The sequence below is a fragment of the Pistacia vera genome, unplaced genomic scaffold, assembly GCF_008641045.1.
Source record: "Pistacia vera cultivar Batoury unplaced genomic scaffold, PisVer_v2 Contig335, whole genome shotgun sequence".
NCBI classification, from domain to species: domain Eukaryota; kingdom Viridiplantae; phylum Streptophyta; class Magnoliopsida; order Sapindales; family Anacardiaceae; genus Pistacia; species Pistacia vera.
This window is the reverse complement of record NW_022196152.1, coordinates 19,305-42,207: the sequence shown is the minus strand read 5'-3', so window position 1 is coordinate 42,207 and position 22,903 is coordinate 19,305. Positions and strand designations below refer to the sequence as shown.

The 22,903-nt window shown below is 36.2% G+C and overlaps 3 protein-coding genes across 11 annotated transcripts; all 3 read left to right on the top strand.

The window, feature by feature from the left end:
* The first annotated feature begins 359 nt into the window (after window positions 1–359).
* On the top strand, window positions 360–5,129 carry LOC116137840 (protein FRIGIDA-ESSENTIAL 1-like). 2 transcript variants are annotated; one of them, XM_031423539.1, is made up of 5 exons: window positions 360–633; window positions 2,148–2,661; window positions 2,806–3,041; window positions 3,122–4,617; window positions 4,720–5,129. In XM_031423539.1, exons 1-5 carry the CDS (start codon window positions 501–503, stop codon window positions 4,747–4,749), a joined length of 2,409 nt encoding a protein of 802 aa, XP_031279399.1. In that variant the 5' UTR covers window positions 360–500; the 3' UTR covers window positions 4,750–5,129. The 2 variants fall into 2 exon arrangements, with proteins under 2 accessions (XP_031279399.1, XP_031279400.1); XM_031423540.1 differs by having other exon boundaries at window positions 361–633; window positions 2,815–3,041; window positions 4,720–5,128.
* A 6,158-nt stretch (window positions 5,130–11,287) lies between these two features.
* LOC116137839 lies at window positions 11,288–14,858 on the top strand. 4 transcript variants are annotated; one of them, XR_004129232.1, is made up of 4 exons: window positions 11,288–11,395; window positions 12,936–13,543; window positions 14,125–14,605; window positions 14,677–14,858. XR_004129232.1 is itself a non-coding variant. In XM_031423536.1 (3 exons), exons 2-3 carry the CDS (start codon window positions 13,004–13,006, stop codon window positions 14,551–14,553), a joined length of 969 nt encoding a protein of 322 aa, XP_031279396.1. In that variant the 5' UTR covers window positions 11,288–11,395; window positions 12,936–13,003; the 3' UTR covers window positions 14,554–14,858. The 4 variants fall into 4 exon arrangements, 3 of the variants coding, with proteins under 3 accessions (XP_031279396.1, XP_031279398.1, XP_031279397.1); XM_031423536.1 differs by having other exon boundaries at window positions 14,125–14,858; XM_031423538.1 differs by lacking the exon at window positions 11,288–11,395 and adding an exon at window positions 11,400–11,443 and having other exon boundaries at window positions 14,125–14,858.
* Window positions 14,859–17,899: 3,041 nt separating this feature from the next.
* Window positions 17,900–19,353, top strand: LOC116137833 (auxin-repressed 12.5 kDa protein-like). 5 transcript variants are annotated; one of them, XM_031423530.1, is made up of 4 exons: window positions 17,900–18,096; window positions 18,198–18,408; window positions 18,774–18,849; window positions 19,073–19,353. In XM_031423530.1, the coding sequence occupies exons 1-3, from the start codon at window positions 17,994–17,996 to the stop codon at window positions 18,838–18,840; spliced, it is 381 nt and encodes a 126-aa protein (XP_031279390.1). In that variant the 5' UTR covers window positions 17,900–17,993; the 3' UTR covers window positions 18,841–18,849; window positions 19,073–19,353. The 5 variants fall into 5 exon arrangements, with proteins under 5 accessions (XP_031279390.1, XP_031279388.1, XP_031279389.1 ...); XM_031423528.1 differs by having other exon boundaries at window positions 17,905–18,096; window positions 18,189–18,408; XM_031423529.1 differs by having other exon boundaries at window positions 17,906–18,096; window positions 18,189–18,408; window positions 18,774–18,840.
* Window positions 19,354–22,903: the final 3,550 nt, after the last annotated feature.

Here is a 22,903-nt window from a genome sequence, read left to right as displayed (position 1 = left end):
TACCCGGCTAGTAGTTCCAACCTTCCAAAGTCTCAGAAGATTAGTTGAGATGCGCATAAACTAGCTCGAACACTCTCGATCATATATATATAAGAAAAGTTTTGATAACAAATGATTAAAAATCCCTATTAAAATCTTCAAAAACCCTCATAGAGGGAATCTACGGTAATCATCCTAATTATTTGAGAAAAAGGTATACTCGGAAAGTTGAGGGGGTGTATTTAAGAATCAAGAGTGCAGTTTTTCAGGCCCAACCATAACCAAGAGGAGCTCAACAGATTATTCCCTGGGCCTCCATCTACATTGAGAATAACGGACTGGCAGAACCGGTTTTACTAGCACATCGTTCAATTACGGTGGGCTTAGAAGAACTTGGGTGTATTTAGCGCTGACGGAGGGCTCAAATTAGTGCGACGGCAACACAACAGCCTCGTACCACAAGAGTGTCTCATACAACAACATTTACAGGTCAACATTTCTTCCCTGATGCTCAAGGAATCATGTCTACTTCATCCGCCGCACCCTCTGATGATACCCAGCGTCCGCTTAGGGCCTCCCATTCTGCTATCAATGACCACGATGAGATAATGGAAGTTGAAGACGAAGTTGATGATTCATCTGATTCACCAAACCGTTAGTTAATTTTACTGTTAATTGATGAAAAGATGATATGTTGGTCAATTTCTCGGTATTGGTATATGCGTACTATATTATGGATAGTTTTCTTGTTGTTGTTTTTTGTTTGATGTTAGCATATTAGAATGTTGTGAAATGTTAGTTTTTGTTATTTTGATACATTGGAGGATATGTGTTTGTTTATTTTTATTTTACTGGTGCAATGGAATTGTGGAGGAATGTTCACTATTCTGATATAATTCATTGTTTAAGAAACAAGTGATGGAATGTTGCAAATAAAAAAAATGCTAGCTTGGTGTGTTTTCAAGAATGAAATTATGAAGACAATTAGAAACAATCCAAATTCTGAAAGCAGAAAGAACTCATTTTTGCCGTTTCCTTCAAAAATCTTTTCGGAGAATTCACAAAGAAAAATGTTTTTGGAATTATAAGCTAACTGTTTTCGTGTAGATTTTTTTTTTTCTGTTTTTATATCTAATCATTTATAATATTAAAAATACTGATACTATAAGCCAAATTTATGGATTGAATCCTAGTTTATGCAAACTGCAAACTAGATAGGTCGCCGACGCCATACAATCTGTGCTGGATATCTGGTTGCTGATGGAAGTTTAGTGATATTGAGGGAGAATGTTTGGTAGTCACGTAGCTACTCAAACTGTCTTGAAACCAAGCTTTAACTGTCAGAATGCTAAAATTATGCTTAATAAACTGGATCAAGTGGTTAATTATTGGGTTTTAGATGGTATTTTGGGAAATGTTATTGTGTTTTGTTTAAGCAGAAGAATGTTATGTGATGATTCTGTTGAAGAACAATGACTGAGGCAAACTTCCCAAAGAAGTATTCTGTTTTGTTTAAGACAGATGATTTATTTGCTTGCAAGTTCAGTATTTAGCATGCTCGGACTGTCAACACATTCTTGCTAGTGATAATGTTGTGGTTGAAGGCTGAACTCATTACGAAAATTTTTGTAGGGTTTAGAAAAGTTGGAATCATGTAAGTAGGGTCTTTATCATGTTCCCTGTTTTCCTTGTGAGGCTTATTCTGAAGAATTAAGTTCCCATTTGCCAATAGTTAAGCTTTAACAGAACTCTTCATGCACAATGTAGATCGATCACAATCGCATTCATAAACATAACAACAAATATAAACTCAACCTTTTAATATTATTGTGTAATGGGGAGGTTCAACACAAGACTCCATGTGTTAAGCTGATAGGTTACATGCCCAACAATAGCATATAAGCTCTAACAGTTATTATTGAAATGAGGTGGATTGTTTTACCTTTTCCTTGACTTTGCAATTCTGTAATTATGCCGTGACGTGGGTTCACACACATATATATTTTACTCAATAACCACTTGGCTTGATAGTCAACTGTTGAGTTCTGTTTTATATTTTCCTGAGAGTCATTTTTAAGACCTGATGTGATAGTCTGTTGGCTGCAAACTTTTCCAAGAGAGGATGATTGCTTTATTTCATTTCTTGATTTAATTCTTCTTCTCTGTAGATCTTAGTAAAGAAATGGAGTCAGAGGGGCATAGCAGGCACTTGGGATCAGGTTCGTCTCAAGGAAAATCTAAGTTGAGGCTACCATCTGATGTCCTTGCTGTAGAAGAGAGTAAAGGCAATTCCAGAACTTCATGTTCTTCAAATAAGCCATTCAAAAGACAAAAGAAGGTGTCATATGAAATCTGTGAGGAATCTAAGTATCCAAAATCAGGGAAATATTTGGCTTTGGCTAAGGACAATGGTAGTCTAGAATCTGAGATATCTAAGAAAGATATAGGAGCTGTTCAAAAAGTGAGAACCCCTGAAGATTATGAAATGCATAATGATTGTGAGGCTCGTTTTTGTGATAGTGAGATTATGGATGCTGAGACCACCAGTCCCTCTAGTATTACCAGAAAAAATGTGGCTGCAGCCATCCCAATAAGAGACCGCCTTGATGAAGGGCCTTCTGAGGAAGAAATTAAGCAAATGGACATGCATTCAGGAGATGATATACGGAGAATGGCATCAAGGTGTGTTGATACTAGTTTGGTATATTCTTTTTAGTGTCATAAGTTGGGAAATCTTAGCTTACACTGCTTATTGTCTCCTTTGTGGTAGTAAACCTTTCTGATATTCCAAAGATAATACTTGAACCAGTTCCTACTAACAATTAGGTATTCCAGATCGGCCTCTCCTGCAGTAAGGACTAGAAGTTTGTCCCCTGGTGCTGAGATTAAGGATGGAAACAAACGCCCAGTAGTTATCTGTGACTTCTTTACTAAAGGGTGGTGCATCAAAGGGAATTCATGTAGGTTTCTTCATTTGAAAGATGATACGAATAATACAAGCCAACAGCCTGAGAAAGATGCAGCTGCTGCAACTGTGAGAACAGATGCTCAGTTTGATGAAGGTATATAATATTTCTTCTTGTGTGATCTTCAAGAACCTTCTCTAGACAGCATTTCTGATTAGCATCTTTTCTTGTGTCAGGTTTGACAATTATAACTGATAGATCAAGATTGCCTTGTTTTCCCGAGCCACTGGCCTCTTCTGTTAGAAATAATCCTTCATTGTCTTCCGATTTGTCTTTGGAAAGGATCCTGCCGCAAGAACTGGGAGAAAGCAAAGGAATGCCTCAGTTACAGGAAAATCATAGATTTTCATCACTGCAGAGGGAGAATATTTCTCTGGGAAAGAACTCTTCTTCCCAGGGGTTGGCTTCAACCTGGGATGATCTTGGGCTTATCTCGTCATTTAAGGATGGAGGAAGAGAAGGTTTAAGACAAAATTGGTCTGTTGATGATTATAGAAACCATGGATCATTGTTAAGTGGAGGCAATTCTCCTATGTTCAGGAACAGCTTGCTTCCTGAGTATAGATCTTCTCCAAGTATGTATAGGCTTAGTGATTATTCTTCACTGAGTCATCCTTTGAATTCAAGCTTGAGCACTTCTGGTCCAACTGGTGGCAATTTGCCATCTCACCATGTTTCAGCCTGGATAGGATCATCTCTGCCTTTTAATTCTTCCTCTTTGAATGCAAGTCCTCTCAGTGCTCAAAAGCTGTTCGTGTGTGATAGAAAATGCCATACTTCTAAATCGTCTTCGTTGCTTAAAAGCTCTTCCCCCTTCTCTGGTTCTGAACCAGAAAAACCACTGCTCTCTGCTGATCATAAAACAAAAGTATCATCCAATGATTGGGAACCATCTCTACCTTTTCGACCATCTTTTTTTATCGATCATACAATTATATCTTCTCCAGGAAGTCAGTATGACCCGCTTCATGATGGCTTTGACTCACCTAAGATAGGAGACATTTCTCTTAAAGTTTCTGTCTCTAGTGTGAAGGCATCCACTGTAAACACACCACATCATCAAATATATGGTGATTCAATGTTGTCTAGGACCATTGTCCCAGAATGCACTGGCGACAAAAGTTCTGTATCTTCTCAATGCGGATTCCATGAGAATTTGTTGGACCAGAATTGCCATACACCTGGAAAAGATTCCCATACAGGGGGAGAAGAGGCAGTGGGGACATCTGTTGATTTGCAAAATGTGACAATGCGCAAAGAAGCTGACTCTTCAGTTTCCACTTGTGTGAAAGATATTTCAAAGTCAAAAAAACTTGATACAAGTCATGATAGTAGACAACAAAATGATGGGTCTAGATGCAATAAGGACTTGAAAGCAGATAGGGTGAGGCAAAACAGTGAAACGGATCTTGAGCATACTTCAAATGGGGATGTGCAAAAGGAATCAAAAGCAATGAGACAATTCCGTTCTGGTCTTGTCAATTTTGTTAAAGAATTATTGAAACCAACTTGGCGAGAGGGTAAGCTCAACAAGGATGCACATAACAGAATAGTCAAAAAAGCAGTTGACAAGGTTCTCCATGCCTTACAGCCCCACCAAATTCCAACCACATTGGAATCAGTTAAGCATTATCTTTCTTCATCCCAACCAAAAATTGCAAAGCTTATTGAGGTGAGTGTCCTGAGTTCAGGAATTATGTATACTAGGAGGACTTTGCTACTAGATTTTAAATGCAATTTCACAGCATCTGACAGCAACTCTTTTACTTTGCAGGGATACGTTGATAAATATGGCAAATCTTGAGATGCCAGCCCATTTTATCTTTTGTACAGTTTCTTACTCGTTCTAGTAATTGGTGAAGTTATGAATATTTTGTTTGAGGGCAAACTAACTTGTAAAAAATTGAGGTTCAATTGTGAATTTTTGGAATCTTCTTATGAGATGTTTCGCTTTTTACACCATTCATATTTCATTTTATTTGATTGATTGGAGAATTATAGTAAATATCTGCTTTAGTTTCAATAGTTACTCTGCCATCACATATTATATTAGCCTTTTAGCAATATTTAAAATGGGAGTTTTGTGTTTAATAGCCTTTCCTGGTCACTTAAACTTCTTTGTATTAAACTTCTCTGTACTACTTTGATTCCTTGTTGAACTGAAATGATAAAGAGATATTTTTTGTTTCAAAGTTGGTGCACCATGGGTCCTGTGTTGTGCTATTCATTCTTAGGCATAAGTACCAGAATGACCCTGGATGTAAATTTGCATCATTGAGACACCATTTTCGCAAATGGACCTTTCAAGTTGCTAGAACTTCTGAACTGGTTGCCTAGAAGCTAGCAAAGTGCTCAAATCATTTAAGGCCGAATATCAATATGAACTTTGTAGTTTCTTTAAGATAGTTTTAAAACTATGTTATTCTAAATTTATGATTCAGGAATTGAGTTACAACGATGCCGGAAATTGGAATATATATGATTGCTTTTCTTTACTCTCATTTTGGGGTTTTCATGATTTCTAGTTCTGGTTTTGAGATTCCTTGTTTTATAGATGATATGTGCCTGTTGCTTTTACCATCATTGTAATACAGTATGTTGAGATATTTGTTGAGTGAGGTATTTTGCGTACGACATGCCTTTTGTCAACAAATTTGTAGTTAACATCATTTGCTTGGTCTTAGTGATTTTTCTACAAAATTTTATGTATATACTTTTCTTCTACATCCACCTATAAGATGGCTTGATCTAGGATACTAAGATTGTTGCATTGTGATACAGTATATTTGATGAGATGGTTTGCTCATCTGTGGTGAAGACAAATACCTCACCAATGAGGAATGGTAGTACTTTGTTGAAGTTGCTTTAATTTGTAGAGAAATATGAAGAGAATATTACAACCTTTAAGTGAATAGAGCTATGACCATCTTATGGTTGAGTTGATTTTGTGCTAATATTAGGTATTGTTTTAACCTGAATAGTTATGTATAGGTCATCCAATAAATTTCTGTGAAACTCTTAATCCGCATAAGAAAACTACCATAGAAAATCCTTTGAACATGAACATGAACATGTTTGCTTTTGACTAACAGGAATGAGAAGAAATTGAACCATATAACTTTAAAATAAAGGTAATATAAGATTTGTGAACCTTAAGGTATTGCGATACCCTAAAATAGAACTAAACACAATGTTAGAAAACTTGAAGATATAAATTTATAGCTTAGTCATATCCATTCCATGGAATGTTATCTGATCTGAGGTGAACCTCAGAAATTTCTAATTCCTAAATCATATGCTTGAAACAGCTGTTAGACATCCAGGCACATTGTGTTGGTGAACGATTGAGCAAGATTTAGAACTATATAACAATATAGTGACCATTCACTCCTCTCTGTAAATGCCGGTGTCTGGACTTGGGAAAGAAACTTGTGTGTGAGTTTCATTCATGTTATGCTAACTACAATAGGCTGAATTTAAGTCTCACTACAAATACCAACTCTTTGACAAAATGAATCACTAAAAAAATTCAGTTGTGATTTAAAGAATGGAAAGAAGAGTTCACGGTTACTAGAACCTGAATTTTTTTTGCTGCATGGTATGTGCTTTTGTGGTTGGCTGGCGGGCATGACATTCCCTGCATGGTGAGACAACCGACTGAAACAATTTTCGACCAAATGAACTCGTTGCAGCCCGCTCCTTTTTTGCTTGGTTTCTCACTTTTTGATTTTGTTTGTAGCAGGGCTGGTTCTTTGTCTCAGACTGCTTCGCTTGATGTAAAAGTGCCTGTAATCGGAGCTGAGTATTGGGGATTAACATATCATCCTGGGAACTCTTGTTCAAGTTATAAGCAGTTGAGTTGGGAGTAGCTGGAGTGAACTTAAAGTTTTGATCTTGTTTGTGGTTTTGGTTAGCATTAGCAGAAAGGGAATTTGGTTTCTGATCTTGAATACATACAAGATCAGCAAAGGAAGGGGACTCAACGAAACTGTTATCCGCTCCAGCATCGATTGGAATCCTGTTTTGAGGGAGGTTCGCCATTGATGATGTTGCGTAATTGATTTAACAGGTTCGACAACTTATATACTGGTAAGTTAATGTGATAGATGGATTGTGTTTTCTTCATATGTTTTGTTTTTTACCATGTCTCCATCATTAGATGCAGCTTATGTATGGGGGGATTTACCAATGAGGTAGTGAGTAAAATAATAAAGGTGATGACACAAGTGTATTAGGATTAGGAACAGGTGATTGGTAAGATTCCTTTAGAATAATCCTTTGATGCTGGAAGTTTGCAAACAATGGATTTGGGCTATTTCATTTGTATTTTGCTGAAATATGATTCCAAAAATGGTTCTAAGTGCTGATACGTACGAGATTAAGTAGTAAAATCATGTGAGTGGCGGGTTGTTATCGTTCTCTCAGTTACATCATGTCATTTTCTTGGTGGCAAGAGGCAAAATGTTAGGCTTCAGCGCTTCCCATTTCTCGAGGTTCGGCAGTAAAACAGTTTATTTGATTTCTTTAGAGTTCTGCAGACTCTTAATCAATCTCATGCATATTATTTTTGGAGGATTTAGCCGGATGAATTTATCAGAAAAATCTAATTACTAGAAAAGAAGAGAAATGATCTGTCATGGGAATTTCTTGAATTATTACTTGTCATATATTTGAAATATTATCATAAAATCATTTTAACATTAATAAGTTAAATATTTTTTATTGGATAACAAAATGAAAATTAAGAGTAGTGCTAGTGCTACATGCCTAGGGATGCATATGAGTCGAGCCGAGCCGAGTAATGGCTAGCTCAAGCTCGGCTCGAATTAGTTAAGGCTCGAGCTCGAGCTCGACTTGATAAGAAAAAAACTTAGCTTGAGCTCGGCTCGGCTCGACTTGATTTAAATATGAGTCGAGTCGAGCCGAGTCGAGCCAAGTTCGGTTAAACCTGCAAAAACCAATGTAAATTGCTTCTGTCTTCTGTTGTTCACTCAGGCAAAAACTCAAACACTTAGGGTGCAAACTTTCATCCAAAAAACAAGCTCTAAAATCATTCAAAGCAATCCAAAAACCAAGCTGTAATATCAACTTCTACAAAATCCTTGACGAACAGCCCACACCAGGAGCACAAAAGGCGAAACTCTATACAAAAACCCTTAAACACCAACAAACAAAAAAACAAAACCAGCCTAGAAAACAAGCATAACAAGGAAACAAAACCCACCAGCTCCACACAAAACCCACCAGCCCCACCGAAACCGCCAGGCTCCTAAGAGGTTGACATCAACCCCACACAAAACCCACCAACACTGCCAAAACCACCCAGCCACTATCCCTCTCCAACCACTTGCACACAAAACATAGCAACAAGCAAACAAAGAAGAAGTCATCTGGTGGTTGCTCAATGAAAGGTGGCGTCTCAGACTTTGCGGTGTGAAGAAGTGAAGATAACGATGGTGGAGGTGGAGGTGAAATAAGCTTGAAGGGAAAATGTCTCTGTTTTAGGGATTTTGCAGCCGAGTGTCTTTGTTTTAGATTTTAGGGCAAATATGATCTTACGCGAGCAGAAACGATCAATCGAGCTCACGAGCTTCGCCGACTCGAATAACAACGCGAGCAATTTGAAGATTGCGAGTAGTTCGAATCGAGCCCAGAAAAGCTCAACACCTTTCGCGAGCTTGAAGGTGAGCTCGTCTTTTGACGAGTTGAGCCTGAGTTCGTGACGAGTCGAGCCCAAGTAGCTCATGAGCTACTCGGTTTGACTACACCCCTATACATGCCCCTGCCAGTTATTTTTTAAACAGCACTCCTAAATACCCTATTAAAATCTTTTATGATATGAGTAAACCACTTTTTCCCACCCAAGGGGTGCCTTAATGACATTTTTCCACCCAAAAGTTTCAAAATACCACATTCCCACCTAACTTTTATATTCCATTAATACCCAAAATATATTTCACTTTTTCAGCCGGTGTTCGACGAGTTACTAGGAGCCAGAGTAAGAGGGTTTTTGTAGAGTAGAGGCCGATTGAATATTTGCTATCCAAATCAGTTGAATATCATCTAAGAATAAGAAACATAGCTTTACGGTGGCTGACAATCGATGAGAAATCATATGCCGATGTGAGAGGGTTTTGTAGAGAGGAGACCAGATATTCAAATGGTGGTGATGGGAGAATTTTCGCAGCCGAAATCGGTTGGAATCAGCTTTGGGTAGCAACGGAATATTAACTTTGGGTAGAAAAGTGGTTGGGAAAAAGTCGTTTACTCTTACAATATTTATACATCTAAATAAACTCTACCTAATTTCAAAATAATCCTTCTTGTTACATTATTCTTTCTTCTCTTCATCTCTAAGACTTTAAATTAAAATCTTAGATCTTGTGTCTCCCTTTGATGATCATATATTCACCTCTGTAAAATCCAAAGAGTGGTGGAATACAAGAACTGTATATGCAAATACAATTTCTGCTTATGAAGACGTTTAAGGCTTAAAAATAATAATAATAATGAATAAACTAAAGAAATGATAGAAATATTTTGAGTAACAACACAAGCAAGTAGGAGAAAAAGAACATGTACCATAGTTGGAAAAAAAAAATTGATTTATTAGAATATGGTTTGGAGGCTTTGAGAACTGAGATCTTATGAATTTAATTTGAGTATGGATCTCCGTCAAACAAAATTGATTTTTCTTAACCTTAAAAGGAGTTAGCTTAACAGTTAAAAATGTTTGCTCATTTTATTAACTTTCTGGATTCGAACCACTTTAGGGTCACTTACCATATCCGTGACTTACTTTAAAATATTGAGTTTGTAAGGTGTTTAATAGGCCTTAAGGATTAGTTGAAATGCACACCTAAACATCCCAATCATCCAAAAAATAATAATTATTTTTCGTCTTCATTAGGTTTAAGAAGATAATAGTTAGGGCTTGTTCTACGTTAGAGAAATCCTACTTTGAATTTGGGAATTTGAAATTGATTATAGCTAAAACGTTCATCTATTGGAATGCAACTACTGTAATTTCTTTTCAGCGTTGCTCCTAAATTGATTTCTACCTCGCTGGATCTCCTTTATTTGGAAAATAGAATACAGAAGTAAGGTCTAACCCAACTATGCAATGGCTTCTTTGTGATACTAACAGAAGTAGTATCACAAACCTTACCCTTCATATGATTAGGGTCTAAAGAGATAAAAATATGGGGAGTTAAAAACATCACTCTTTCAAAATATAAGAGAAAGAGATAAAAAAGAAAAAAGAAAAAAAAAAAAGTGAGTGAAAGATTGACTTTTATACTTTTGGGCAATTGGAAGTAATTTTGGATCATAATTTAAGATTAAAATTGTGATTTACTTTTTGTTAATTTAATTAATATCTCAACCAAACCAATGTATTTTTGTACCCCTAAAGCGGTAAAGCCCTTTGATTAGGGGTGCTTAACAGGTCGAGCTGGCTCAACTCGGCTTGAGCTAGCTCATTAACGACTCGACTCGGCTCGGTTCGTGAGATAGAACGAGTCGAGTTCTAGCCATGCTCGGCTCGTTAGGCTAGCGAACCGAGCCTGGCTAGAAGAAATGAGGGGTTTTTTGGGGTTTTTTTTGAAGTACAGGGGATTAAAATGAAAATTTAACAGCAAAAGTTTTAAAAAATGACAAAATCCTCCCCCCCCCCCCCCCCCCCCCCGATTTTTTAATCCCTAAAACTGCGACACTTTCTCATTTGCCGTAAATCTTCGCCGTAATCCCTAAATTTCATCGATCCCCAGCACGGTTTGTCGGCAATACCAGCACACCTCCCAATCGCCGTCAACTCTTCGCCGTGAACGTCTTCTTCATCGGATTTGCGTTGCAGAGCTGTCGCCATCAACTCTTCGCCGTGAACCATGTCGGTGATATATGAGGACATGAGAAGAAAAAAATTACAATCTGTAGAACTGAAAAGTTGTTTGAGGATGGCCAAAAATGAAAATGAATCATGAAAATTTTACAAAAACCTTCAGAGTATCAGACCTACGTGCTGCTCAGCTGATTTAAAAAAATAATAATAATTGATTTTTTCTTAAAAAAATTGAATTTTTTAGAGTTGGCTCGCGAGCCGGCTCGAAGTTGGCTTGATAAGCCAGCTCTCGAGACGGCTTGAAATATTCCCAACTCTTTTCTGAGCCGAGCTGAGCCATAAAATATACGGCTCAAGCTCAGCTCGATTAATAATCCTCTCTCAGGAGCCGAGCTTGTTAAGTCGAAAACTCGACTCGGCTCGTTGGCACCCCTATCTTTAATATTCATAATGCGGATAGGCCCAAAACACCACCCGAACCCGACTAGAACCCGGAGACCCGCTGTTCTCTGGGCTCCACTTCGTAGTTCGTACACTCCGATATAAAAACCATTCAGGATATCTGTTCTATTTTTAGTTCGAGTAATCATCGTTCGCAACTGCTTTTAAGGTTTATTGTACTTACTGATTTCCCTCTGATATGGGTTTTTGATTTAGGGTTAGGGTTTTTACTTTATTCCTTTCATCTCTTTTATTTACTTGGCTTAAATTAGGCTATCGGTATGTTATTAGCTGCAATTTTATTATTTTTTGCTAATAATTTGGACGTCAGTAGGTTTTTTGATTTTGTCCGTCATGCATTTGGATCTGTGTATGAATTTAACTTCGAAAGCAGGGATCTTGTAAAATGCTTTTTTATGCAAACATACTGTAAATTTATTTTAATTTTTGTTTGTGAGATTAAAATTGTTTACACTTATATTGTTGTTTGGTTGAGCTTTCCCTGTAAGTCGATCTGTGTAGAGTTGTTTTCGTTGAGTGTGTTTGTGTTGGGCTGCATTTGCAGGTGTGGAATACCGCAGTTTTATCTGTGCTTGATTAGCTATTTGTGTACATCTATTGAATATGCCGATGTTGAAGGATATATTACCCCCTGTGAAACAAAATAATCCCTCTTTTTATGACCATGCTAGTGATCCATGGTTTAAGAATATATATAGTTCATCTGAGGAGGAAAGATCCCATGAGATCCATGTTTAAAAATCGATATGGTTCATCTGTGTGGATTTTTGTTTTTGTGATCTTTGATAAAGGCCTTCTACCTATTTGTCATATTGTATTATTGCTTTATTAGTTTCATGTCTCTATATGAGTTTGGTGATAAAATAATGTGTTACAAAATTATAAGAATACTTGTTCTTGTCTTCTATAGCTTGGTCTTGGAACAAAATGAGTATTCTTATGAGAGATGTCACCATTGTTATAGGACAATTGAGTTCACTTTTGATGCCAATTTCTTTTGGAATATCAGTCCTTTCTTGGAAATTATAGCTTTACATGGTCAAGCCAGCTCCTAGATATATCTTAGAAATCTAGATCGTGAATTCTAAGGCTTTGCCTTGAAGGACTTGACATAGTGAAAAACAATTCTAGCAGCAGGCATAATCTCATCAAAATTATCAAGCTATGTCATAGAAATAGAAGCTCATGTTCATGTTCTTTGGAACTTGCTGTGAATTTTTAAAAATAATTTTAGGAATAAAACTGTTGGGAAATCCCAAAGAAAATTTTGGAAGCAGTCACCACAGTTTTTGCTTGCATAAAATGTGTCAAAATAGGCCTAAATGTATTTGGTATGCTCGTTTTTCTCTGTTAGTTCATTCATTCTAGAGTTCTACAAGACTTTTCTCTTTGTATGTGCCTTCACATGACGAAGAAACCAAAGTTGACAGTTTATCTATTTATTCATTTTTAACTGTTGTCATTTATTTTTCTTATCAAGTTGTCATGGAATCAATCGTTTTCATACTTCAACAAACTTCTTTACCTGATTTGGACTAGTAGTGTCATACAATGTTGCTTATTGTCTTCATTTGTCCACAATCTTTGGAGTGCTTGAATTGGCTTCGTCTATTTAACTTCTGCCCTGAGCTCCTCCTGTTCCAGTAGTTTCACTTTGCATCTTACTTCTCTTGTCTCCCTCACTGCAGGTTTAATAGGTGATAGCTTCTAAATTGTACTAAAATCTTAAAGCTATTGAGACTTTCACACTCACAACATGGCATTGGCCAGAATTGCTAGGAGTGGATTCAGAAGGTCAGGAGGTGCCTTAGGCGGTTACTCACTTCAGAATAATACATTATGTGAGGGAGTACCCGCATTCAAATATTCCTTACCTTCCCTTGAAAATGTCTCACCACATAGCAACCTATCATACTTATTTAACATTAGGAAGGCAAGTTCTTTGGGTAATTGGAGCAGGGGAATCAGGACAACCCCACATTTTCAATCTCAAAATGCAGAGAGAATTGTGGAGGAGTCTGAATCAGAATATGAGGAAACAAGGTATGCAGGGCTAGAAGCGACGAAGCCAGGTGAAAAGCCAAGGGTGGTTTTCATTGGTACAGGATGGGGTGCATGCCAGTTCCTTAAAGGACTGTATACCAAAATTTATGATGTTGTTTGCATATCTCCAAGGGATCACATGGTCATCACACCTTTACTTGCTTCAACTTGTGTTGGAACCCTGGAATTTCGCTCTGTAGCTGAGAATGTTAGTCAGTCTTCCTGCACTGGCATTGTCCCTGACAAACATGAAGTGAGTGACTTCTTCATCCACATTTATGTGTTAGCTTAATTATTATTTACACTTACCCTTTTACTTCCAGTTTGATGGATATAAATGCAGTATCATTAATATAACTAACTGTTAACTGTGATGTCACTAATTGATGTTATTGGCAGATATTATGTTCATGTCTAATGAGGTCAGATCCCCTCTGCTTTAACAAATTATTTCCTCCTATGATACATTCTGATTGCAACCTGGTATCGAATGATACACCATAGAAGTCACAATTTTTGGAAATCCTCATTTTTCCTTAAAACTGAGAGGACTTCTGTTAATGGAAAATTTTATGTGATTGAGTTTAACAGAACCAATGATTGGTAAAACTCTAGAACATGAATAAACTATGAAAGTGTTCAATAATGACTGATCTTGTTAAGGCAGTGCTTTCCTGCAATTCAGTAATTCAATAGAGGAATAGTTTGTTTCATCATATTATCAAAAGCATTGTAAAATTTAACGAGAAAACACTATCAATAACAGATGAATGAGTTCCTTCTACTATACATTTCAGAGAATGATGCAAAAGTCTCTGTATAATTTTGAAACAGGTTGCTGAAAGGCAAGGGGGTTTGTTTGACAAAAAGATTGGGAGGCAATATGGGAGCAAGGCATTTAGTGATCCAATTCAGCAAAGGATTGTTGATGGAACTAATAACGAGATTGTTCGACCCTTATCTCCTCATCTTCCTATTTATAAGCCACAGCTTAATTCGACGTCATCAATTTTCAATAGAATCTCTGGGGCTTACCTAGCCGGTATAATTTTGTTTTATTATCTTCTTTATTTGAAAATGGGTTCGATTTGCTTCACCTATTATGGTTTCTACCAATTCCTCTTTTATTCATCGAAGCTCGACCTAATCTTCCTTGAGCTTAGTGCCTTAGCCCTGTCCTATCATCTGTTTAAAGGAGTTGGTCATTTATGGACGGATTTTTCCGCATTTACCAAGAATAAAAGGGGAAGAAAGCATTTCTAGCATGGCATCAGTTGGCCGCTACAAGGCTTTGCTGGATCTAGGCCAATAAAAGGTAAGGGTTTTAAGTTTTAGATATTGAATACTTAATGGTTGTAGGTGACGAAAATTTGGGTGATTTTGCAGGATGCAAAAGGCATATGACTTTAAAAAAAGGAATAATAATGTTGTTTTGTCTGTACCTTTTATGTTTTCTTGTAATTAGCTGGAACCAATTTGCTATAAACAATGTTAGTTCCAAATGTCACCTCGTGGTGCCCTTTTAGAACCATTCTTTAATTTTTACTGTCCCAGTGGATGATTCTTTATTTCAATATGTTCTACTGGGCAATATGGTTTAAGTATCATAAAAAGAAAATAGCACCATAATTTGGATGTGATTACTATGATGATTTACTGATTTATGGAAATGCCAAAAACCAAAATATTTTGTTGATTAATGAAATTTCAAATTTAAAAAAACATTTTTTTCTGTTTTTGATTGATAAAATCTGAAGCTGCTGTTATTGTATGTGTGTACTTGAAGTTGATTGATTCAATGGGTTGATTCAATGTAATTCCTAAATACCATGCCACCACTTCAACTTCCATTCTCCCTTTACTCATGCATTCACATTGCTACACCTTGTTTCTTTTTTATGCCTACTTACTGATGTATCCAATTTTAAATATTGTTAGATTTTGTATTTTTTTCTCTATTTTTGGGTATAAAACAAGATCTTAACTTTTGATTTATTATTATGCAAATCTTCTTTCTTTGTAAACATAAAAATTATAATTCCATTTCATTTGAAAGTAAACAAGTCATAAAAATCACTCATTATCATACTCATATTAGAAGAAGGTAGAAATTATAATGTGTATATTTTACAGATCTTCATACCACCAAGATTTTAGAGGATATCACCTCGCCTTTTCTTTCAACTCTTATGCAAATCCATCTCCCATAAGATTTTGTAGAATTATCATCTCCCCATTCTCTAATTACATGGATCAAAATGCTAAAACTGATTTGCTTCCTTTAAAAAAATAAAAATAAATAAGAAAGAATTCTTTTATGCAAATTCCAAATTGTTCTACATATATTAGGAGGGCCTTTTACGTTAACAACACTGCAATTTGTATTAGTTGCTTGTAGACAATTCAGGAATATTGTATTATTGGAACTGTTGTATAAGATGTGTTTGGTTGAATTTGAACAAATTAGTGGGTATATTATATAGATTATTAAATTATCTTTTTTTTTAATTTTTTAATTTATTATTATTATATAGATTATTTTTTTAATCTTTTATATTTAAGAATTTAACTAAAACATCTCACAATAAAAATTTAAAAATTAACAAAAAAAAAAAAAAAACACTTCAGTCATCAAAGAAAACAGTCGGTCGTCGGTTACCATCATTTGTCATTGTTGGCAGTTGTTGGAATGGGTTGATCGTCTGTCGATTTGATTGTTTTTTATCAGATCTATGGATGAATAGATGATCTGACCATTGACAACGGTAAAGATAAATGGGATATAGAAAGAAATTAAGTGGAGATTCAATAACAACACTCTGTTGCCTGATTTCTGCGGTGGGTAAGTGGGATGAGTATGGCAGAAGTGTCTGGATGAAATGGTCATCTATCTGTCAATTTTTGAGATATGGACTCTGGTATCCAAACTTTATTCGAATTGACTTCTGCATGACATTTTCCAGACAAAACTTTATTAAAACAAAATATGTATTAAAAAAAAAAAAAACGAGAGATTAATTTTATGTTAAATTTTAGGTCATATTATTGGATCATTATTTATGTCACAAAGAATCATGTTTGTTTATGATTGTATAAGGGATCTGTTCCGGAAAAAGACATCCACTAATGTTAAACAGAAGTATCTGGTAATTAAATATCTAAAGTTGGAACAAAATTTTAGTAACTTGTTCTGCATGATAATTGTTTACACTAATTAAATACCTTATATTCTAAGTCAGGACACACCCATAAGTTTGACTCATTTTTTCTTGTAACTTGCTGGGTGGAACTTACTAGACACTGACTCTAATTCCTTATTAAAATGACAATTATGTCCCTAATCTCTTAACCAAATCCACATTCCTCCCATGCATTATTTATTGGCTATATTATCAGAAATTAGATTAACATTTTCTTGCTAAACATCACATTATTTTCGCAAAATTTAAAAATATTACTTTTATTTTATTACAGTTTTTCATTAGCAGTATTACCATAACATAATGGGTAAACAAATTTTTTCTACCCAAATAATGGTTTAATAATATTTTCTCATTCACAGACTTTTAAAATACCACTTTATTATCCAAATTTTATATTCTGATAGTGAACAAAGAGTAAAATCGATCCAGACTGTTGGGTTATTGATGAGGGGAGACCGATGAATTTTTTGATGGTAGAAGGTTGGATTTTGGTAGTTGGAATTGATCAGAATTTGATTTGGGAGGGATAGTTGTGTAAACCCTAATCGTTCGATTGTTGGCAATTGACTAGGTTGAAGAGAGTAGAGTTTGAGGGGTTTTAGTAAGTAACTATCGGAGTAGAGAACGATAGTAGCGTGAGATCGCAACGATGCCAGAATCGAAAAAAAAAAATTTGAATAGTAAAATAGTATTTTAAAAATTTATGGATAATAAAATGTCATTAAGCCATTATTTGGGTGGAAGAAAATCGCTTACTCTTAAATAATTGGGTTAATCCCTTTTAGGTAAAACAATAAAACTCTCCTTATAGAAACAATAGAAACTCTTTTTGTATTTCAACATTTTTACGTTAAAATAAATAATAAAAAGGTAATTAGATAATTATTCATCAATCCATTATTCTATAAATTCTATCAATACATTGATTATGGGGAAATTTTTATTATTTCTATCTTAAGAAATCTTTTGTTAATCAATTAAATCCTGGGACGAGAAAACCACTAAAATAATTTACGACAAGATTTGAGATCATCTTTTCATTTAAAATACGAAATTGTATTTAAAACACTATAATCAGAGATCAACCGAACGGTGAATTATGAAAGCAGTGGGTTCCACATGTCAAAATCAGAGGTCATGATCCATCTACAGGGACCCCACGTTGCTCTAAAGAATGCGACAAATAATTGTAAATTAAGTGACACTTGTGAAGAGATCCCACAACTACTCTCTCTAGATCAGGAGTGGATATTATTATGCGGGTCCCTCCTTTACTCCGTCTTCATCCTTATCCATCTATTTTCCGATTTCCACTCCATCATTTACTACATCCACTCACTACACAACAATAAACTATACTGGAAGTAGTAAATATATTATTGGAAGAATAAATTTATAATAATGTAATAGATTTAGGTTTCTATGTTTCTATATAAACCAGTAAGGTGACCAGACGATCAGTGTACAAGAATAGAAGACACTTTAAAATACAAAGTGAAGATGCTGCTGGATAAGCTTTGGGACGACGGCGTTGGAGGCCCTCACCCTGAACGTGGCCTTGGCAAGCTCAGGAAGATCACCACTCAACCCTTGAACATCAAAGGTATATATATAAAAACTGAACTTCGTTTTTACGTTCGTCATCAGATAAAATCTGAAGTTATGTTTATGTGATGGTAAGCTGACGGGTATTAGATGGTGAAGGAGAGTCAAGCAGGTACCAGAGATCTCTCTCAATGCCCGCAAGTCCAGCGACACCGACAACTCCAGTGACGCCAACGACACCGGTATCGGCGCGTAAGGACAACGTGTGGAGGAGCGTCTTCCACCCGGGTAGCAACCTTGCCACTAGAGGCATCGGGGCTGAGGTGTTCGACAAGCCCGTCCATCCCAACTCCCCCTCTGTTTATGACTGGTACGTACAGAGCACAAGTTTTCATCTTGCATGCCTGTTATATCCACGCGCTTCTTGTAAATCGTAACTATAATTTGATAAGTTGGAAGAATCGATGCTATGTTTGGTAGCCGAGAAAATTATTAATAGTTCAAGTTAGCAACTTTAACGTTTCGCATGCTTTATCTGTTTGTTCTGTTGTTCAAGTTTAAGGTTTACAACTGAGCAGAAGAGGTTTTTTTTAATATATGTTGCTTGAGCTTATAATTTTTATTTGCTTACATGATTCCATTTAAAAGGGAAAAAGATTAAAAAGAAACAGTTGTGATAAATAAATTAAACATGAGGCTCAATATGTGTGTTTGTTTCTTACACCGTTTTCTCAGCAACCAAACAAAGGCCAGAAGGAGGGAGGAAAACGTGGCAGTCTGCCTGATGAGCGCGTTGAAATAGATCTTTTGAGTAATCACTCAATTCACTCTTTATGTAGTATAATAAAAAGATCAACCACAGTGGCTACTTTATGATCCAATAATTCCAGCAGTTGTATTTGTTTACTTTTTTTGTGTAGCGATGGAGAAATTAACTATGATCAATATTAGATGGCTGTGATTTATTTTGATATTGGTTTGTTTTAAATGAGATACCCACTAATATGAAGTTGGGATGCATGTGATAATTGCAGGCTCTACAGTGGCGAGACAAGGAGCAAGAACCACCATCACTAAGATGAAGTGATGATGATGATGGGTTACCAACTGATGTAAATATGGTCGTTTTGTTTTGAGTGTTGGAGTCGTTTCAATGGTATTGTGTAACGTGTCCTATGTAGACTGAGTAAAACTTTAGTGAGTGTTGCTACGCTACGATGTGGAGTATGGGGACATGTGTGATATTGTTATTAAAATAAAAGGGTGAATTTTGTTTTAACTTTAATTAATCAATCAATCAATCAACCTAATTCTATGGTGCTCATCTTTTGATGATGTGTAACACTGTGCCACGTATCATGGATAAGGGGAGGGAGTGGAACCTTATAATAAAAATAATTAAACAGAATGACATACGGGGGCCACTCTTTCCTTGCTTTTCAAAACCATTTTTGTTTTAAATGCTTGTTGGATCAATGGATAAAAGATAAAAGTAGGGATATATTTGATTTTTGGTGTTCTAGTATAAAACGAACCTATTTGTTTTTGTTTTTTTAAATTAAAAAGTAAAAGAATCAGCCCACTTGTTCTTGCTCAATTAGAATGTGAAAAAATGATTTAAGTCTGAAATTTTATTATTTGATTTGTTATCGAAAACAAATTTAATATTTTAATTTAATTTAATGATATGATAAGAGTTGTGTGATAAAGAGTTATTATTCAACAATTATAAGTTTAATTATATTCAAGATATTTGTGATAATTTATAAATAATTTTTATGTTCGAAGAAAAATATAATTCATTGTTCGGAAGTGTTTTGCTCTTCGGATTGGATTCTATAGTTCTCTTTCAAATCAAACAATAAATAATGTCTTTCTTTGTATATAAAAATTAATATTTTTTAATAAATAAAATCATATCATAAGAAGTATAAACATTTAGATTATAATGATTGGCTTAATTAAATTTTAAGTTGTTCTCTTGTATAAAATTTTGGTACAAAATCTATGAACATAGAGATTAATAAATATTTATATGAACAAGGGAATCGTATAAAATCTATGAACATTCTTTCTTTGAATAGAGATTAATAAATATATGATAATGAATGATGCAGTGGTGGAGCAACCCGTAGCCCATCATTCATTGTTGAGATTATCTTATTGGAATTATTTGTAAGATTTTTTTTGTAGTGTTATTTTTTTTTTTTTAACTTTAAATTTAATTATCTAAAAAGAACTATATGAAGTACATAACATAAGTGAAGGGAATGAAATATTAGCTTTTATAAAATATAAAATGAAGGACATTTATGAAATTTATAGGTTATCATAAAAAAAAAAAAAAAATCAATTTTAAAACTTTGCAATAGGGTATTTTTTTAGTCCATCAATAGGGTGCCAATAACTCTACTCTTGATTATAATCTTGGGAAGTGATTTTTACCCTCCATCTAATTGATCTTCACCCCCAATCCCCATGAATAAGTCCATCTCTTCTATAATTAAAAAAATATATATCTGTTGATACAGAAATCTGCATCAACTAGAGTGATCCGATCGACCTTGATGGGATCAGAACTGATGTGTGCGTGGTTATGGATAACCAGTAGTGAGTAAACAATAATGGTTGTAAAGTAAATGACAAAGAGATTTTTAAAGTGGTTCGGCGAGATGAACTCCTGAGCCTACGTCCACTGTTTGTTATATTTATTGTGAGAGCTTACAATGACAATCCTAGAAATGTTTTCTAACCATTTTCTCATCGTTGGAGGGAGTTTATATACAAAGTTTGTACAAAGAAAAAAGCAAAACTATAGGGATTACAATTAAGTTTGAAATGCAACTCCGATATTCTCGCGATTGGGTGCTGTGATTGCGCAAAGATTGCTGTCAATCTGATCCTTCCCGAGATATCCAGGATCTGAGGTTATCTGCGAATTGGTTGAATAGTTGAAAGGATTGGTCGTGACTAGCTTGTGCTAGGTCAGACAATCGGTAGAGTCAAGCTCGTTTTGGATCGAGTTATTATCCCGCAATTCTCCGAGCTTGATGGAAAAATCACACACACCGTCTGCCCCCCAGTGCTCGATGCTCATTTTGAGCTTTGAAGACTATTGCTTGATTTGATATCAAGCTCGATGTTATCAATAGGGCATTGAATGTAGATTCGATCGAACTTCGAGAGTCGGACTCGTGCTCAGTCGACGTATTCCACACTTGGACCTTCTCTCTTCTGCGACACTCTTGACAAACTCGGAATTTGAAAAGGAATGATAGTTGTGTAAATTCCATGCGGTCGCCTTTGGCAGTTACTTTTCGTCGTGCGTGGGCAACAACAACTGTCCACCCGCGGAGTTGAGGCGACGTGCGACGACGGTTATGATCATGGAAGCCTAAGGGTTCGTCGTCCCTCACAGATGGTTGACACCTGGCCACGTCCAAGGATCGAGATTGCTCAATGAATGGGGGGTCGAGATTCACTGTAGATCGATGGCTACGATCGAGCCTCGCCCTTTTGTCTCCCATGCAAACCACTATAAAAGCGGGCGAACTCGTCACAAAGCTTACTCATCTTGCCAAAATTCTTAGACGTTCTTGTTCATTCCGTCACTGCTTCTTCATCTTCACGGTGCTTTTTCCGGCAAAAACATCTCATTCTCTTATTTTGGTAAGGTTTCTTTTACCTTCCTTCTGTTGTTTTCCTTATTTTCGTGGCTAAAAGTGGCCATTGTCATGGCCACATTGAGTCTTTTAGGGCTTTATTAAGGTTTTTAAGTCTATCTTCGGCAGTCCTGGGTTTAAGGAGGGTTTATCATGGTGGCCTCCAAAATCCTTGGTAGGTCGCGTACGTTTGTTGTTTGGCGCGAGCTATCTTGGGTGCCTAAACTGAAAGCAAAGTGTGGATAGGTCGTAGAGTTTTTCGAGCTCTGATACTGGTTTGCTTCTATTTTAGTTACCCAGAGGCGAGCTATAGTCATGTCTTCGTCTAGCAGCCACACAACCAATCACATGTTTGATCACCTGCGGGCTTGACAGTCCTTGGGGGCATAATCCCCAAGGTTTTTGAGGAGATCGTCGTGCGGAGCTCGGATCTTGACGCGGCAGGCTTGTCCGATCATGCCTCTGTGGAGTTGGCCCAGTCAAAGCGGTCTTCAGCTCATAGGCTGCGAAGGGAACTGCAATCCTTGATTGATATCAAGGATCTGAGACTTATGCGCCTCAGCTCAACTTGAGGGTTCCAGGGAACCTTTCTCAGAGGAATCCCCCCACAGGATAGGTGGCGACCTTTGAGACCCTTTTGAGGTGTGGGATGTCATTTCCCCTCATCATTTCATTGACAAAGTTTTGAGACGGTTCTACATCATTCCTCTCCAACTATTCGTAAACTCGTACGTCATAATCCTAGGTTTGTATATAGCATACATGATTATCGAGTTGGGCGAGCCATCAATTGAGGAGCTCGTCCATTCGTATAGATTAAATAAGGGTTAAGACCAGACGTATTACCTTTCCAAGGCAAGGAAGATACGTTTCAACGTGCTGGCCAATGTCCCAAAGAAGGTCTTGTATTGGGACTATCAGTTTTTCTTTTATGAGGTTGGGGAGACCGGCATCTTTGCTTCGGAAGCTAGTAAGATTTTGACCCTCAATGTGTGTGAAGATCGTTCTCAAGCTCGATGGTTAAGCAAACCGAGTTTCTTTGCTTTGTAGTTAACGTCAAGCAAAATTTTCTCCCCGCTACGAGCTTACAGAGTCTTCAGCGCTTCAACGACCTTTCTGATAGACAGTGCAACGTTAACGAGATTATCTTACTTCCTCACTTGAGGGCGTTCGATTTTTGTGAGGATAACGTCAAATTCTTTA

Bases quoted from the DNA above. Each gene is read 5' to 3' on its own strand.
- LOC116137840 (XM_031423539.1), top strand. From the start codon at position 501: ATGTCTACTTCATCCGCCGCACCCTCTGATGATACCCAGCGTCCGCTT. The intron at 634-2,147 runs GTTAGTTAATTT...TCTTCTCTGTAG, and splicing joins TTCATCTGATTCACCAAACC to ATCTTAGTAAAGAAATGGAG. The intron at 2,662-2,805 runs GTGTGTTGATAC...ACTAACAATTAG, and splicing joins ATACGGAGAATGGCATCAAG to GTATTCCAGATCGGCCTCTC.
- LOC116137839 (XM_031423536.1), top strand. From the start codon at position 13,004: ATGGCATTGGCCAGAATTGCTAGGAGTGGATTCAGAAGGTCAGGAGGT. The intron at 13,544-14,124 runs GTGAGTGACTTC...ATTTTGAAACAG, and splicing joins TTGTCCCTGACAAACATGAA to GTTGCTGAAAGGCAAGGGGG.
- LOC116137833 (XM_031423528.1), top strand. From the start codon at position 17,994: ATGCTGCTGGATAAGCTTTGGGACGACGGCGTTGGAGGCCCTCACCCT. The intron at 18,097-18,188 runs GTATATATATAA...GACGGGTATTAG, and splicing joins TCAACCCTTGAACATCAAAG to ATGGTGAAGGAGAGTCAAGC. The intron at 18,409-18,773 runs GTACGTACAGAG...CCGTTTTCTCAG, and splicing joins TCCCCCTCTGTTTATGACTG to CAACCAAACAAAGGCCAGAA.